The sequence below is a fragment of the Labeo rohita genome, chromosome 16, assembly GCF_022985175.1.
Source record: "Labeo rohita strain BAU-BD-2019 chromosome 16, IGBB_LRoh.1.0, whole genome shotgun sequence".
NCBI lineage: Eukaryota > Metazoa > Chordata > Actinopteri > Cypriniformes > Cyprinidae > Labeo > Labeo rohita.
The window spans coordinates 33088300-33107557 of record NC_066884.1 but is presented as its reverse complement, the minus strand read 5'-3'; the positions used below and the strand labels follow the sequence as shown (position 1 = coordinate 33107557).

Below are 19258 nucleotides of genomic sequence, written 5' to 3'. Positions count from 1 at the left end.
TTACATACACTTGATTCTTAATACTGTGTTGTTACCTGAATGATCCACAGCTGTGTTAATTTTTTATTTTTTTTTAGTGATAGTTGTTAATGAGTCAGAAATAAGTCAAAATAAGTTTAATTTACTCTGATCTTCAAATTCAAAAGGTTTTTACACCCCGGCTCTTGATACATCGTGTTTCCTTCTAAATCATCAGTGAGCGCAGTGAGCGTTTGAATCTTCTGTAATAGTTGCATATGAGTCCCTCAGCTGTTCTCAGTGTGAAAAGATGGATCTCAAAATCATACAGTCATTACTGGAAAGGGTTCAAATACACAAAAAGGCTGAAAAACCAAAGAATTTGTTGAACCTGAAGGATTTTTCTTAAGAACAGCGGGCATTTTAACTGTTCAGGACAAACAAGGGACCCATGAACAACTATCACTAAAAATATATATTAACAAAGAAAAAAAAAAAAAAAAAACAGCTGTGGATCATTCAGGTGACAACACAATATTAAAAATCAAGTGTATGTAAACTTTTAAATGGGGTCATTTTTATAAATTCAACTATAATTTTTTCTCGTGTGGACTATATGTAAACATCTTTTATGTGAAACATCTTATTCATGTCAGTACTAAATAAAAATGTGAATTTTGTATGATCCCTCTTATTTTGGTAAAATAATTAACATTTTGCAGATTCTGCAAGGTGTATGTAAACTTTTGACTACACTACTAAAAGTCAGGAAAGTCTCTCATGTTCACCAGGGCTGCATTTTTATGATTAAAAATACACCCAAAACAGTATTACTGTGAAATACTATTGCAATTAAATAATAGGGCAAGACATTAAAAAAAAAAAAAAAAGAAAAAAAAAATAATGATACATTAATTTAGCAAAGACGCATTAAATTGATCTAAAATGTCAGTAAAGACATTTAAATTGTATTTATTTGAACTGTATTTCAAATAAATGCTGTTCTAGATTCTTTGATGAATTTCTATTCATCAATAATGGCTGAAAATTCAGCATTGTTCTCACAGGAAGAAATTACAAATTATATTTTATTCAAAGAGAAGACACTTCAAAATATAATTTGTTTTTTTCTGTTTACAGTGAAATCTGACCTGGGCCTGTTTTCGTGAGATTCAGCCAAAAAGCTTTTACTGAAATCAATGATAGCTGTTGCACTGAATGCTTCTGACTGGCAACACACTTTATGAAATATGACCTATAAGCTGGAAGTGTTTGAGATACACCTCTGCTTCCAGGTCTAAATGTAGCATTAGTCTCCTCTCAGAGTTCCCGCTCCATTTGCGTAAAGCTCAAGTTATCTCTGTGTAAACATCGCCAACCCTCTGACAAAAACTCACCCTAACCAGTTAACCTCATCTTCCATGTCAGCAGCGACTGCTCTGTTTACTTAAAGAGAGAAACAGCCATTACTGCCCAAGAAAAGGCACTTTAAGCGGTGGCTACATCAGTCATCTAAACCACACTCCCAAAAACACGCTCTGCATTCCACATGTTCTCAAGAGCTATTCCTGCTGTTACTACACAAATACTGCTCCATCTAAGCCACATAGAGAGCCTGTGCACTTTTAGCACATTTTCTGTGCTAGAAATCTGCAGAATGGTTTAAACCATGCATTGCAGTCTCATTGGTACTTAACAAAAATATACATATATTAACAAACATATATATATAAAGAACAATTTAATAATTTGCGTGATTTAAATGCATTTGATCTATTCTAGATGTGTTTATTGTCAGTGAGGGTCTGAACATGAAAGCAATGAAAGCTGGATTAAAACCTTCAAAGCGCTACAATTAACCTTTGTGTGTATGTGTGTGTGAGTGTTTTTTTGAGGTGTGGAAGGAGCAAGTGATTAGGACAGTAATTACAGGCTTGCATGGGCGACACACACATACACACAAATTCTTCCCATTCCATACAAGCATCTCCAATGCAAAACTACTCCAGTGCTCAATGCACACGTAAACATGCACAAAATGTTTAACTTGTATCATAAATATCATATAAAACCAGATTTGAGAGTATTGAGAGTATTGTGAGTATTGTGAGAATATTCTTAACTCCTGTTTTCTTCATATGTACTAACCTAAGAATAAAGTTAAGAACATTTTGTATTTACTAAAAAAACAAGAAGAATATTCGAAAAAGGAATTCCTGAAATATTCCTGATTTCAAATTTCTGAAGAGAATGTTCTTAAAAATCATCATAAATAACCTCTTAAAGTTAGGATATCTACAACTTGTCTTAAATCCCCAAAGGTAAGACATTTAGGGCTAGATTTACTAACAGATTTACTAAACCATCTTTTGTACTGTCAGGATTTACTCAAGATGCACAGTGTAGAATTAGTGCTGAAAAGCCATGGACTTTTAAATATGCAACTGCATATTTAATAAGCAAAATTTACAAAAGTGATTTTATGTTCATAAAAAAGAACATTAAATGTAAGTAAAGTGTCTACTTTTAAGGTTTCAATAAGTTTTTGGAGAATAAAATGTCAAAATTTGGTTGAAATAATGTTACATTGTCATTCAGTGTAACAATATTTATGTAAAAATTCAAACAACATACTTATTCTGACTTGTACATATTAAAATATATAAAAGAATAAGGGAGCATATTACATTTTATTGTGTTCTAAATGGTTAAAAAAATCTTGCTGACAAATTGTCAAAACCTAGGATAGTGGCAAATTTTAAAAATGTAGAATTACAACTAGAAACAATAGTATTTGGGGTGAAAGTAATTTGTCATTTAATACGTCACTTTTTATTTATTTATTTATTAATTTATTTTTTGGAAAAACAACAATTTAAAGCAGTATTACACTTATTGTTTTTATGCTTAAGGGTTTAAGCATAAAAACAATAAGTGTAACACTGCTTATTCTTTCACCCAGGAGTTTCCCTTTTCAGACTCAAAATTTATTGGAGGAGAGTATTAAAATGAATCACGCAGCATAATTTACTAATGCTTGTGCTCTTCAAATGACTGGTATTTGTGCCATTATTTAGCGCCTAAAAAAGCATGTCTTAAAGCAGGCGGTAACTTGCTCTTGGTTGATTGCGTCGGTCATTGTGGAAATGATCTAACTGTATCTGTATTCTTTAATGTGTGCATTGTTAGTCAATAACACACAGAATTTTCCCCTCCCATCAGTGCTTTTATGGAATTGCACTCTAACGCTAATTCGCTCTGTTCAGTAAATCTGGCCCTTAATGAACTTTTCAAATATTAAGCCTTACAACATAACACAAGCTACATATAATACACACTAATACTACTAGTAACAAGTACTCTAAAGAGTTTAAAGTGTTTTTTATTAATTTGACCAAATTTTTTTCATAAGAAAAAAAAAGATCAAATAAATATAACATAAGCCTTTTTTCAACATAACACAAGCTACATAGAATTTACCTTAAGAATTTTTTTTAACAAGATTTACATGAATCCAGACCCAGATCCTTAGTGCCTGTTACTGCATATATAGATTCCCAGCATAGAGAGTGCCCTTTGTGCATGTGTGTGTGTGTGTGTGTGTGTGTGAGAAAGAGAGAAAAACTTGAACAGAAAGAGTATAATAAACTGAGTGCCATTACAACCAACAGAGTGGGGTTTCCCCAGGTCTAAGAGAGAGTGTGTGTGTGTGTGTGTTTAATTCTAAAAAGTCATTATAATTAGCTTCATACCATACTATGCTGAATATTATATATATAAGAATACTAAACACTGTTTTTTATATTTTAACTTTGTTGCTAAAGTTTGGACACAAAGTTGTACCCTATAAGTTGGCTAAATATGACAAAACCTCCCTCTGGAAAACATTTTCTTATACAGTTTGGGTTAGTCTTTAGTCATTTAGTCAGTCTCTGGAATATCCTCATTTAAAAAGCTAGACAAGCATGTGTGTGTGTGTGTGTGCAGTCCTATGTACCTGCGATCTAATGTGTAAAACAGACTCACTATTTTCAGAAGGACAGAAAGAAAAAGAGAGCCAGAGAAAAGGGAAACTCCCGGATATTTTCAGGAAGTTTTCCAGCAGTCTCTGCCAACACAGACACCATCCAAGAGAAACGCCAGGACAAACGCAGCCTTTCTGCTGCTTTTTCTGCTTTGGCAAACATCCAGACATCTTGAAATGAGTAAAAGGGCTTAAAGAAGTGAGGAAAGAGGGTAATGTGTTCCAGAGCTTAGAGATGGAGTCAGACAAACAGAGCGTGGGAGTGTTCATGAGGAGCTCATACCTGTAGCTGAGCTGTAGGACACGGCGATATCTCCACACATATCCGCTGGAGGATAGTGGCCGTTCAGAAATGCTGAGAATCTCACCACTAACTCGCAGCCACTGCCTGTCAAACAAACAATAAGAAACATAATATATGTAATGTAATGTCTTTAGAATTAAGGTAAGCCTTTAGACATATTCTACAAAACAAATATTACATTTGATATTAATTTAGGCAATTTGCTATAAACCATTACAACAACATTAAACAGCCAACTGAATGAACTATATAGGCAGAAGAATGGGTTAATTCACTTCTAAATCACAAGCAAACAATTAATGCAATGCCAATAATATTAATGATCCTAAAAACATACTTCATTTTCTTTATACATTACCCTTCACAATTTTTAGAGGTAAATAAAAACACATTCCACCTTACACATGAGAATCATATTTTAAATGTTTTTAGAACATAGTTTTGATTCTAATGTCTTATTGGAGGAACCAAGGTAGAAGCTGTTATAAAATTTTACACATTCTATTAATGCATTAATCCAAAGCAAAAAAAAATCAATTTAAATACTTTTTAATTAAGACAGTTAGGGTATGTCGATAAACTCCCTCATTTTCTCCATCAACTTCAAAAATCATTTCAAAATCATCCTACATCGCTGCAGAAGTACCGACCCAGTCTTTGCAAAGTGAACATGCAAAGAAGATCAAACACCCTTAACAAAAAAGTTAAAACAGCGATATAAGGCGATTTTGAAGTTGAGGGAGAACATGAGATGGGAATATTTCGACATACCCTAACTGTCATGACTTGGAAAAAAACAGTTCAGGCAAGTTCAAACAGTGAGACAAGACGAGCATTTGACATTAAAAAGTATATAATTTGTATTATTTTAATGAAAATAACTGATCATTTCGCTAGATAAGACCCTTCTTCCTCAGCTGGGATCGTTTGAAGCCACATTTAAACTACTATAGCAGCATAGCAGTTCATTATATGGAGAAAAATCCTGAAATGTTTTCCTCATAAAACATAATTTCTTTACAGCTGAAGAAAGAAAGACATGAACATCTTGGATGACAAGGGGGTGAGTACATTACCTGTCAATTTTTGTTTTGGAAGTGGACTTCTCCTGCAATTTATTGAACATTCATATTCTTATTACTGATCCTGTTGCAGTTTTTGAAAAATAAGAATTATGGTGACATTTAAAAAAAAAAATGTAACTGATTTTTCTGGGGGGGAAAATTTTAAACACAAAAAGAAATATTGCAATATTGCAAGAATATTACAATATTACTATTGTAATATTCACTGTAAAATAAAATAAACAAGTATTTAAGATTTATAATAATCACTATTTCTTTTGTATTTTATAGGACACTTGTAAAATTTCAAAACTAATACTTATGGCTATTTTAACTCCTTAATTGCAGAACGTTTACATTAGTGGAAGACCACAGGAAAACCTTAAAGTTTTCTTTTGTTGACAATAGCTGGTTTATAAGCGCTTCTCATTTTAAGTTGAAGTGGAAGATGGTTGGCGCATGTTGTGTTTCCAAATGCACGTTATAGGCAACCCAAACTCAGAGCAGATGTAGAGATGGAGTTTGTGTGGACCAGCAATTTACTGTGATCTGAGCCAATCTGAGACACTGAAAACAGCGGATCATGTGTAAATAAACATTGTTTTGTGCAGCATATATTTATTTAATCAAATCACAGCCTTTGTGATTTGACAATCATACTAATCCATATCAGTTTTATTACAATTAATCATCCAGCCATACCAAAAATCCACTCAAAGCTGTGCATTTGAGTGATTTTACCACAGTTAACAAGGCTCCTTAATGCAGAGCTTATGGCTTTATCATTTCTTCAATTGGTTTGTGTTGTATCTCTGTCTTTAGCAACATGATCTGTTCCAGGTTTAGTGTTTTGTGTGTCCACAGTGAGTTGCATTCACACAGGTGACTGACCCGCGGTAATGCTTGATTGCCGAGCACTTAGATTAAGTGTCTGGCCCCCCAGTACACACATACACACACACAACGCCTGACTGTCACTCACACACTCTCTCTGTCTGTGCTCCTATCAGCTCATCGGGCATCAGCACTTTCTATGTGCTTTAAAAGCTCGCTCCCTGGGAGGGCAGGCTTTTAACCTTTCCATCTCACTGCCGTGGGCAAACAGTAGACCATCAGGCTCTCTTGTCCCTTGCACAACACACAAGCTCAGCCGCCACGCTGCTGGCGTCAGTTTGAGCTGGCAGAAAGCATGACACCCCTTTTTTAAACTCTTGTAGATTCTAGGTGGTTAAATTAAGGCCATTTGTGCTGACCTCTCTTGACCTGCGCTGACAGTAGCCCACCTTTGGAATTCATGACATGCATTAGAAACAGCATGCAGAACACACACAGCACAAAAGCACTTAGATAAGAATTCCTTTGACAAAAGCAGCTAGGTGCACCATGAGTGTCTGTTGTGAGGATTATAGGGGGATGTTCTAAGGGTCTTTGACCTTTAAGGCACATATGATTTCTGCCCTCTCAGCACTTACACTTACTTTTGATCTGTTAAGCTGAGGTCATGGTCATAACTGAGTGTTAGGTTTATGTCTTCATGCATTATAACAACATATATAAACTGTTCAAAGAGGTGTGTATCTGAATATATTTGAGTCCTTCTGAATATCTCTGCTTGAATACATGAGATAATTCGAAAACAGTTTTTAATAAAACATAGCACAGTGTGATGGCTGGATTAAAGGAACACTCCACTTTTTTGAAAATAGGCTAATTTTCCAACTCCCCTAGAGTTAAACAGTTGAGTTTTAACGTTTTCGAAACCATTCAGCCGATCACTAAGTCTGGCGGTAGCACTTTTAGCATAGCTTAGCATAGATCATAGATCATTGAGCTTAGCAAGATTTTCAAACCTGGAGCTCAACACACTCAAAACAGTGGAGATGATCATAGACTTCAGGAGAAAACCCCCTGCACTCCCCCCTCTCAGCATCATGGACAGCACTGTGGCTGCAGTGGAGACATTCAAGTTCCTAGGGTCCATTATCTCCCGGGACCTGAAGTGGGACACTCACATCGACTCCATTGCAAAAAAAGGCCCAGCAAAGGTTGTACTTCCTTCGACAGCTGAGGAAGTTCAACCTGCCGCAGGAGCTGCTGAAACAGTTCTACTCAGCTGTCAATGAATCTGTTCTTTGCACATCAATAACTGTCTGGTTTGGCTCAGCTACAAAATCAGACACCAGAATATTACAGAGAACAGTTTGGACTACCGAGAGGATTATTGGTGCTCCCCTGCCCACCCTTCAAGAACTGTATACATCCAGAGTGAGGAAAAGGGCTCAGAAAATCACTCTGGATCCCTCACATCCATGTCATCCCCTTTTCGAACTTTTGCCATCTGGTCGGCGCTACAGAGCCACACATACCAGGACAGCCAGACATAAGAACAGTTTCTTCCCTCGGGCAATATACCTTATGAACAGTTAAAATAATAACCTTATATTTATTTGTTACCACCTACATCTCAGTACATCCAGGCATCTCATTCTATTCTATTCTACTCTATTCTATTCTATTCTATTCTATTCTATTCTATTCTAATCTATTCTTTTTCTATCATCTGTAGCACAACTGTATATACAATTAATTTATTTTCTTAAATCTTATATTGCCATTTTTGTCTATTTATATTTACATGTGTGTATTTTTTTATTCTCAACTTATTATTATTTTTCTGTGTTGTTGTTGTCGTCTCTGTGCACTGGAAGCCTGTGACACCAAAACAAATTCCTTGTATGCGTAAGCATACTTGGCAATAAAGCTGTTCTGATTCTGATTCTGAATATTTTTCCTATTTAAAACTTGATAGTTACATCATGTACAAAGACGGACGAAAAATGAAAAGTTGCAATTTTCTAGGTCGATATGGCTAGGAACTATACTAGTCAACTAGTTCTGGGAGAGTAAGACAAGACGAGCATTTGAGATTAAAAAGTATTTAAATTGTATTTTCTTAATGAAAATAACCAGTCGTTTCGCTAGATAAGACCCTTCTTCCTTGGCTGGCATCATTTACAACCACATTTGGGATAATTTGAAGCCATGTTTAAACTGCATTTTGGAAGTTCAAAATCGGGGGACCATAGCAGTCCATTATATGGAGAAAAATCCTGAAATGTTTAACTCAAAAAACATAATTTCCTTACAGCTGAAGAAAAAAAGACATGAACATCTTGGATGACAAGGGGGTGAGAACATTATCTGTAAATTTTTGTTCTGAAAGTGAACTTCTCCTTTAATGGAGATAAGCACTGAAATTACATAAAGTCGTTGTGCAGTTAAACAAAAATTATATGAATTTAGACATATTTATAGTGGATGCGCTTGATCCCATTTCCTGTGGCTTCAGGATAAATACAATAAGCACTCAAAAGTCCGTCAGTATGTGAGGTTCTTGCATTAACACGTACTGCATTCCAAACAACATAAATAAAAGCATATCTAAAGTAAAACACTGAAATGACAGCGGGTGGATGCATACACTGTCAAGCAATGCACACGTATCTTACAGCGCTTATTCTGTGCAATTAGGCACGTCACAATTGTTTCTAACAAACACACATGCCATTTGTGGGGAAAAACAAGCTCAGAATTGATTCTGAAATGTTTGTTGAAGAGAGAATCACGATGCATCAATATTTTCTCCCACCCCTAATAATAAACCCAAATAACTGAACAGATAAATCTATGCAGTCTTTGAACTTTCCACGATTTCGCTCTGCTTAATAAATATTATTATAGCCCTATTACTTTTTCTTTCAGATACCATCCCTATTGAAACGTGCAGCACCCAAAAAATAAAAATAAAATAAAAACATTAGGAGAAGCGCTCAGTCAAAGATGGGACTAAACTTTCAACACATTCTCATTCCCAATTTGTAACACATTGACGCTCGGTCTGGACCCCTTGGTGTGGCTTTTTTCAGTGCACAGGGGTATCCTTTTAGCGTCACTTTTCGACCTGCAGGGTCCTCCACTGTTTTCAGTTGTTTGTCTTTATTTAATGATGTATACCTTTATTCGAGCACCTACCCAGCCCCTACCCTAAACCTACCCACTTCTGAACAATATAAAACAAATAAAAATATAAATAAAATTAATATAATATAAATATAATATAAATTAAAGCTGCAAGCAGCGATGAAAGGGCCCTCGCACCCGGGCTCATTGCCGATCGGTGGTGAATGGTGGGCACTATGCTTTTCACATAGTAAATTTAGGAGGAATATGTCAAAGTCATTTATATGTGCCAAACTTCCTGCTGCCAGTTGGTGGCGCTATGTCTATAACTGAATATTGGCATGTAGATGTGTTCAGGCCAGCACTTTTATCAAATATATGAAGTTTGGTGCAGATTGAACATAGTATGCTTGAGCTAGTGTAAGACATTACATATCTTGTTGCCAACAGGTGGCGCTATGATTATATCTGAATATTGGTCTTTAGATGTCTTCAGGCAAGTATTCTTACCAAACATGTGAAGTTTGGGGCAGATCAGACATTGCATGTTTAAGTTAGTGTAAAATAAGAAATTTCCTGTTGCCAACAGGTGGCGCTATGATAATAACTGAATTTTGGCCTCTAGATGTGTTCAGGCCAGGACTCTTATCAAACGTGTGAAGTTTGGGGCAGATCGGACATTTTATGGCCGAGTTACAACATCTTGTATTTCCATGGCGAAACATCGAACTTTGTCAGGCCGCCACGGACACGCCCTTCAACGAAAACTCAAGATCTTCACAATTTAACATGGCAAAGGCTTTAGAGTAGACTGACCAAATTTGGTGTTGTTCTGAATAAATCTCTAGGACGAGTCGTTACAGAGTAAAACTTGTCACTTCCTGTTGCCAGCAGGTGGCGCTATGACTAAAACTGAATATGACTTTGGGCATGTGTTCAGGACTGGACTCTTATCAAACTTGTGAAATTTGGGGCAGATCAGACATTGTATGGCTGAGTTATAACAACTTCGATTTTCATGGCGAATCATCGAAATTTGACAGGCCGCCACGGACACGCCCTCCAACGAAAACTCTAGATCTTCGCAATTTAACGTCACAAAGGGCTTTAGATTAGACTGACCAAATTTGGTGTTGATCCGAATAAATCTCTAGGAGGAGTTCGTTTTAATACGACGCATGGAAATGGCAAAAATGACACAAAATTTGCTGAGAAAATGAAAAATATCTGACTTCCTGTTGGGTTTCGGATTTTCCTCCAAGAGACTTTTTTGTGGGTATTGGTGTGTTACATGTGCTTACCAATTTTCATACATGTACGTGAAACATAGCGGGAGGGGCACTTCATAGAAAGTGAATAGGTGGCGCTGTCGAGCCATTTTGCCACACCCACTTCTGAAACCCATATCAGACGTAAATTTTCGCCAGGTCTGATGTGTGTGCAAAGTTTCATGACTTTTCGGGCATGTTTAGGCCCTCAAAAATGCGATTCATTTTGGAGAAGAAGAAGAATAAAAATAAATATAGCTGCAAGCAGCGATGACGGGCCCTCGCCGCCAGTGCATCCGCAACCCTGGTGCCATCAGAAAATTGGTGCCCACCGGGCACATGCATTAACAGTATCCCTGTACCAGTTTGGATTGAAGTGTCACAGCAATGAAACGGTTAAAAGCAAAACGCTTTTAAATCATTCTGATAGACTGAGAATGAGCTGAAAAAGATTCTTTATCCTATGAGGTCATCTTGTGTTCATACTCGGTATTACAGTCTTCATCTGCCAGTTTACATCTGTGATATTTTAAATCTTTTTGCAGTCTCTAAAAACATGATAAACATATTTCCTAACAATGACTTGTTTTTCCATATGTAAAAAGTTGTGAAGATTTAGCATAATGCACTGTAAATGCACTCTGTCTCTCTCTCTCTCTCTCTCTCTCTGTCACGCACACACATACACACAAGCACTCAGGCACAGTCCACCCCTCCCCCACACACAGAGTTAGAGTGAGAGAGTTAGAGTGAGAGAAGATGTTGAATAGTTTATTAATTTTCTATTTTTTGTAGACTATTTTATATCGATGGAAGTAAGCATTTATTACTCAGAATGACTAGTTCTATGTATGTAAAAATTTTTGAAGTGTTTGGATGCTGCATTTTAAAATTACGGTCATGTTTTTTTACTGCTACTTTAATAATTCACCATAAATCAACCGTTGAAGATATCCCAAATCCACTCACAATTTAACATCTTCAGTATGTTGGCATCATGTTGACTAAGTCTGGTGTAAATTCATTGTTTTTTGTAGGAGTAGTATTCATTTGTTCACAGCTATATTTTTCCAAAAATCCACATTCAAATCAAAATAGCAGACTTCCTGTTGGTCGCAGCTAATGGATGTAAATTAGAAAGTTGTCCGGCTTGATGAGATAAATATACATACCGAGTTTGGTGTGTGTAGCTCAAAGTAACCCCCCCACTTTTGACAAAAGGTGGCGCTATAGAGCGCCTCCTCCACACCCATTTATGAGCTTTTGCCAGTGTCTAACTACCATTAATACTGATGTGTGTGTTGAGTTTCATGAAAATCTAAGCTTATTAAGTGCCCCAAAAACACAGGAAACAAATGTTAAAGTTTGACACGTTGCCATGACAACAGCATTTAATGTATCAACGACCCCTTTACAGATTGTCATCGGCCGTGTTTTGACATTATTCTGATGAAGTTTGAAGCAAATCGGGTAAAAATAACCATGTGATATCAAAGCATTTTTAAAAGAGACACACTTCCTGTTGCCAGTTGGTGGCGCTATAACTTTGACTCCTAATAGTCACATCTATCTGATCGGCATCATACAACAAACAAACTGCTGAAGTTTCAGCAGAATCAGACAATGTGTGCAACAGTTATTAGCCATTTCCTGTTTCTCATTTCTCGCCATAATTTCAACGCCTCGCCACGGCCAAACCGTTCGAGATATCAAAAATCCCCTCACAATTTTTCATCCCCAATGTCTTCAGATCAGATTGACCAGGTTTGGTGGCAATTGGGTAAAAAACCTAGGACTAGTATATCAAATTCCAGAGCATGGGTTTTTGACAAAACCCAGAATAACCAACTTCCTGTTGGGATTAGCTAATGCCATAGAGAGCGAAAGTTGTTCAGATTGATGAGTTCTATATGTGTACTGAGTTTCATTTGTGTAAGTGCAAGTATGTGTGATATATGACCCTTCAAATTCCAGGGGGCGCTGTAGAGTCCCCTTGCCACGCCCGTGTACCAATCTCTGCCCGGCCCTAATGGCCGCAGATTCCAAGGTGTGTGCAAATTTTCAAGAGTTTTTGAGCATGTTAAGGGCCTCAAAACCCCCCAAAACCTTGACAAAAAATAATAATAAGAATAATAATAAAAAATCCTAAGGAAAACAATAGGGCCTTCGCCCTTTTAGGGCTCGGGCCCTAATAATAATAATAATAATAATAATAAACAGAGCAATTCCAAGAGGGTCCTCGCACCACCGGTGCTCGGGCCCTAATAAAAAAATATAAATGTAAAATATAGCTGCAAGCAGCAATTGCGGGGCCAAGCACAACAGAGGCAGAATGAGGAGCTAAGCATGGCAAGGAGCAACAGACCGACTGTAACAATGATTAACTAAAGTCATTTTAGGATGATATCAGTTGAAATGGCTGAAAAATCATAAATACAACCAATAATATAATTTAATGGCTTATCACTTTTGACCAACAGGTGGTGCTGTTTTCAAATTGATGTGATGCATTCTGTGTGAGCTGACAATGACACACACAAATTTTGGCTGTTTTCAAATTGATGTGACGTGTTCTGTGTGAAATGACAATGACGCACACAAAGTTTGCCGTCATTATGTCAAAGCTTTGCAGAGATACAGCCTCAGATGTAGTTTGGCATCTTTCCATTTGTTGATGCGCTAAACGAAAACGGTTTCGTATATCGACACGAAATTCATAACTTTTTGCCAGCATAGTCTGAAGATGATCTGAGTCAAATTTGATGAAGATAGGACTAAAAATCTGGGAGGAGTTCGAAAAGTAGGTTTTGTACATTAATCAAAATGGCAGACAGGAAGTTTGGCCAATTTCGGCATAATGGGTATCACTGTTCTCGACTTGACCCAAGGAATCTATTGGCATCAGTTTCATTCCAATAGGCTAATGTAAACAGAAGTTATTAGCATTTTTGTAAATTTCATTATTAATGTTTAGTGAATGGCGTATTACTTCTGACCCATAGGTGGCACTGTTACCAAATCGATGTGGCTTGGTCAGAGTGTGGTGACAATAGCACATATAAAATTTGGTGTCAATATGTCAAAGATTTGCAGAGATACAGACTCGGATACAATTTGGCGTCTTTCCAGTAAATTTGTTGATGCGCTAAACGAAAACGGTTTCGTGTATCGACACAAAATCCATAACTTTTTGTCAGCATGGTCTGAAGATGATCTGAGTCAAATTTGGTGAAAATTGAACTAACGGTCTAGGAGGAGTTCGAAAAAGTAGGTTTTCAACATGAATCAAAATGGCGGACGGGAAGTTCAGCCAAAATTGGCAAAATTGGTATCGGTGTTCTCAGCATGACCGAAGGAATCTATCAAAATCAGTTTCATTTCAATAGGCTAATGTACGCAAAAGTTATTAGCATTTTTTGAAATTTCGTTATAACTTTTGACCACAAGGTGGCGCTGGCCCCAAAATTTTTATGTACATTCAGGGCATGGTGCCGAACATTTTTGTAATTAATGTCGAAACAATACGCTAATCCGTTCTCAAGATACAGCATTTTAAAGCTAAATTCAAAATGGCCGACATCCAAAATGGCTGACATGGGAAAATTGGATATGGTTTGACTCGGTATGACACACCGAATCTAAAGAGACCAGTTTTGTGATTTTTGGACAAATCATTCAGACGTTATAAAGAAAAATAGCCATTTTTCGTATCTCCTGACCACTAGGGGGCACTGCACCGAAACACTGCAGGTAGCCTCAGGTCATGCTTGTTATAACACACACCAAGTTTGGTGTCAATATGACAAACTATTACGGAGATATAGCCTCACATTGATTTTTGCTAGCTTTTCGTAGAATTCTTTCGCGTGTTATTCGTGAACGGCTGGACGAATCGACTTGAATTCCATAACTTTTTGCCAGCATGGTCTGAAGATGATCTGGATAAATTTTTGTGACAATCGGTGCAACGGCCTAGGACGAGTTCGAAAAAGTAGGTTTTACGAACAATTGAGAATAGCGAAAAAACTAAACCTTACGATTTTTGAATTTTGGTGTCCATTCGACTCGGCATAAGCCAAGGAATCAGAGGAAAAAAGAATTTTTGTTGTGTGGCTTACGGTTCAAACGTTATTAGCATAAATCTTTTGAAAGTTTGGACAAGTGGTGGCGCTAGAGAGTTTGAGTTAGAGACTCCAAACTTGCTATGGTTAATGTTGGGACTGTCCTCTATCAGTGTGCAAAATTATACGACTTTCCCGCAAGTGGTTCTATGGGCTACCATAGACTTGCGGCGGAAGAGGAAGAAGAAGAAGAAGAAGCGGAATAATAATAACGCCAACGGATACAATAGGTGCCACCGCACCTCTGGTGCTTGGCCCCTAATAACAATGCAGTCACAGGTATTTATTGCAAAAACTGACCATAAACAAGCAGTATAAACCATTACAAATAAGTCCTGTTACAGCATTCCGTCTTTCTGAAGCCATACGATATCTTTTATGCAAAGAAGAGAGTAAAACATAAGGTTTTCATTACTGAAAATGATCCTGCTTCATTAACAGGCTCACATCTCAAATAGGTATTAAAAAGGTACTCCCGTAACATGACATAGTCGGTCACGAGACACACAGGAGCCAATAGCATTACACAACCAAGGCTGACGTAAGGCTTCTGATGAGCTTTACGGCGGATGGAGACGCCGACTGTGTCTATTCCTTCTCACAAATCAATCATTTTGCTTCGGAAGACTTGGAATATTTATACTTTTTGAATAAATTATGACTGTAGTTGTATCTGCCTGTTATGTCTTGTGTTTTATTGACAAATGGTAGGTTTAAGTCAGTGAAAGAAATTTCTCTAACGTCCGTTGGGAAAAACGTATCCCATCCGAATATGAAGTATGTTTACTGCCAGAAATGCTGCTTTCTGAATAACAAACTGTTGAATACCAGCAAACACAGGCCTATATAAGATTATAACAGTGCATGTTCTATTAGGATTGTGCCGTTGAACGATATTATCCTGTATCGACGATAGTCAAAGATATCGCCTGTTGCTGATGCCTCTGCTTGTTTTCTGAAGCTGCTTTTTGAATAACTAAGGAAATGTAAGCATTATAATTAGTAACCTACAATGTTTCTATTAAATTGTTATCATGTTAAATACAAATTAAGTCATATTAAAAACATTTGGCTGCTTTTAGCCTTATGCTGGAGCTGGTTTCGGGCAATGAAACCAAGTAATAAGTAATAAGTAAATAATTAAATAAATTAGCATGATAATATCGTGTATTCGTGATCTCACAGGCTGACGATAGGATGATATAAAAACTGAGCATATCGTCCAACACTATGTTCTATAATGGTAGCTTCAGTAGTGGTATCAATACAGGTAAAATTTGATGGTTCATGATACCAATTCTGAAAACACAGCACTTTAAATAAATTAAATTAGTAGAACAAAGAAATATAAATGAAACAAGAAAAAGTATCTCTATTTAGTACCTGCTGAGATATCGGCTTATTAAAGGGGTCATCGGATGCCCAAGTTGATATAATTCTTTAGGGTCTTAATGAAAAGTCTATAACATGCTTTGGTTAAAATTTCTCAATGGTAGTGTAAATAACACCTTTTTTTACATTGCCAAAATCAGCTGTGCAAAAATCATCCTGTTCTGGTCGAGGATGCTTTAAATGTTAATGAGCTCTACTCGCCCCGCCCCTCTCTTCTCTTTGTGGAGTGACGAGCCTGTTTACTTCAGCCGCATTTAGCCGTTAAACTTGCTAACTAGCACGTTCCACTGCATGGATTTTTATAATTATAGGGTAGATATGTACATACACTGCCAACACACATTAATGTTCAAACTACATGTAAAAGTGAACTTTGCATCCAATGACCCCTTTAAGGGGTCGTTCACATGTTGCGTCTTTTGTGTGCTGAAGTTCATTATTTCAAATGGAGACACGCTACAAGCGGGCTCATAACAGAAGTGATGTAGTCACAACACTTGTGGTGAGCAATGTTACCAACTTCTTTCAAGGGAAAGTAGTTTTCAAATGTCATTAGCATATTTATTGCGCCATTTCGTTCGGATTTGAATTGTATTAAGTATCAACCTTTTATGTTACATTTGTTTGTCTCTCTCTGGCTCTCGGTGCTCACATTCTGTATTTTAATACGGCAGAAAAAGGAGAAAGCGGCACGGCTGGTGTTTTCCACATATTTTCAGATGCGACGTGAACGGCCCCTAAAGCTACTAAAACACATTGAGTCAAGACTGATTGGTTTAACACAAAGATCTATTTTGGAATTTGATTCTTCCCCCTTGTCATTGTAAAGCTGCACTATTTGGGATTTTAAAGATAGCAGAATGCTTCCTGTATCCAGGGCCATGACTAGGATTTCTGGGCACTGTGCACTGAATTTGCTATTGGGCCCCCACTGTTGGGGTGGGGGTGATTTAGTGATTTAGAGAAGCATTTATTTGTTTTTAACCTTTGCAATGCCACTATTTTACTAAAAGTATGTCATCTTTTATGTCATATTAAAACATTTATATGTATAAGCTATTTAAAATTTATTATTCAAACAAATCGAATAAGAACAGGCAGAGTTAGAAGTTACCAATCAAAAGAAATCAATATAAACAAAATTAATTTGCACTACAGAGGTGGCACAGAAAAACATAAAAATGGCCTGTAGGTATATTTACAGATGTTTATTGAGGCTTAGAGGTGACATGGATGTTTTATACTCATAATAATGTTCATATTCATTGTTTATATTCATATCTGTTTATATTCATAACAATTCATAACAATGTGAGATTAATGTTTTAATTATAACATTTTGAAAAACAGAAATATTGACTGATGGATTGAAATAATTTAAATAACTGAAATGATACTTTAAAAATCAAACTAAAACTGCCAGTAGGTGGCGACAAGTCACTGAGTTTATCACTGCATCATTCATTCAATTGATTTGTTAAATGACTGATTCAAGGAACTAAGTAAGTGACAGTCTTTATAAATGGGTATTTGAATCATTGACTCATATTCGTTTAAAAGCGCACGTTCATTCATAAACAAAACTCTAGGACTTTGGCAAAATCAGACAATATTTTTATAGTCAATGTAAGTCACTTAATATTAACTTCTTGTTTATTAAACTGTTGTATTAGCCTTAATCAGGGGTCACCACACTCGGTCCTGGGGGACCAGTATCCTACAGAGTTTAGCTCCAACCTTAATCAAACACACCTGAACCAGCTAATCAAGGTCTTAGTAGGTATACTTGAAAATGTTAGGCAGGTGTGTTGAGGCAAGTTGGAGCTAAACTCTGCAGGACACCGGCCCTCCAGGATCAAGTTTGGTGACCCCTGGCCCAAATCAATATCACATTTGCAGACTCCCTTAAAGGAGAAGTCCACTTCCAGAACAACAATTTACAGATAATGTACTCACCCCCTTGTCATCCAAGATGTTAATGTCTTTCTTTCTTCAGTCGTAAAGAAATTATGTTTTTTGAGGAAAATATTTCAGGCTTTTTCTCCATATGATGGACTGCTATTGTGCCCCAAGTTCGAACTTCCAAAATGCAGTTTAAATACTTCTTCAAATGATCCCAAATGCGGTAGTTGATCCCAGCTGAAGAAGAAAGGTCTTATCTAGTGAAACGATTGGTTATTTTCATAAAAATAATACAATTTATATACTTTTTAATGTCAAACGCTCAACTTGTCTTACTCTCCCTTATCTCTGTGTATTCTGGCTCAAGACAGTTAGGGTATGTCGAAAAACTCTGATCGTATTTTCTCCCTCAACTTTAAAACCGTCCTATATCACTGTTTTCCCTTTTTTGTTGAGGGTTTTTGATCTTCTTTGCATGTTCACTTTGTAAAGACTGGATCGGTACTTCTGCAGTGATATAGGATGATTTTGAAATTATTTTTGAAATTGAGGGAGTTTTTCGACCCTAACTGTCTTGAGCCAGAATACACAGAGTTCAGGGAGAGCAAGACAAGACGAGTGTCTGAGATTAAAAAAGTATTTAAATTGTATTTTTTAAATGTAAATAACCAATCGTTTCGCTAGATAAGACCCTTCTTCCTCGGCCGGGATTGTTTACAACCACATTTGGAATCGTTTGAAGCCACATTTAAACTGCATTTTGGAAGTTCAAACTCAGGGCACCATATCAGTCCATTATATAGAGAAAAATCCTAAAATGCTTTCCTCAAATGCTTTCCTCAAAAAAAATAAATTTTCTTTTATTTACATCGTGTTTTTGTTCTAATGTATAATTTTCATACATTACTCACAGCAGCACAAACATGGTGTAGAAACTTTTGAAGCTCTCTTGAACGCAAACACAAATATGCTGACTGGTGCGCCTCAATATTTTTCCATATTTGCATGTTGTAGTTAAATGCGACTGAAATAGTCGCACTTTAGAGCCCCGGGAGATCGGTTGAAAAAAAACGTAGTGCCCCCTATATAGTTTTTTTTTTGTTGTCCTGGGTAAAAGTTGAAGAAACCTGACAGTTAATTGTGGTTACTACTCTTTTTGACAAACACTTTGCCAGGTGAACATTTCACAAATCTGAGGTACAACACATTTCAAAATTCAAAATATTTTTTTTACATCAAAGTATGCATGAGTAAATTTAAATAAA

At 36.6% G+C, this 19258-nt stretch overlaps 1 protein-coding gene across 3 annotated transcripts in view; it reads right to left on the bottom strand.

The window, feature by feature from the left end:
• Nucleotides 1-19258, bottom strand: part of bbs9 (Bardet-Biedl syndrome 9) — a 169007-nt gene that overhangs the window by 115976 nt on the left and 33773 nt on the right. For all 3 annotated transcript variants that reach the window (XM_051131731.1, XM_051131729.1, XM_051131732.1), the window contains exon 14: nt 4266-4370. In XM_051131731.1, coding sequence (XP_050987688.1) covers nt 4266-4370 — 105 coding nt within the window. The remainder of the gene's footprint in view (nt 1-4265; nt 4371-19258) is intronic.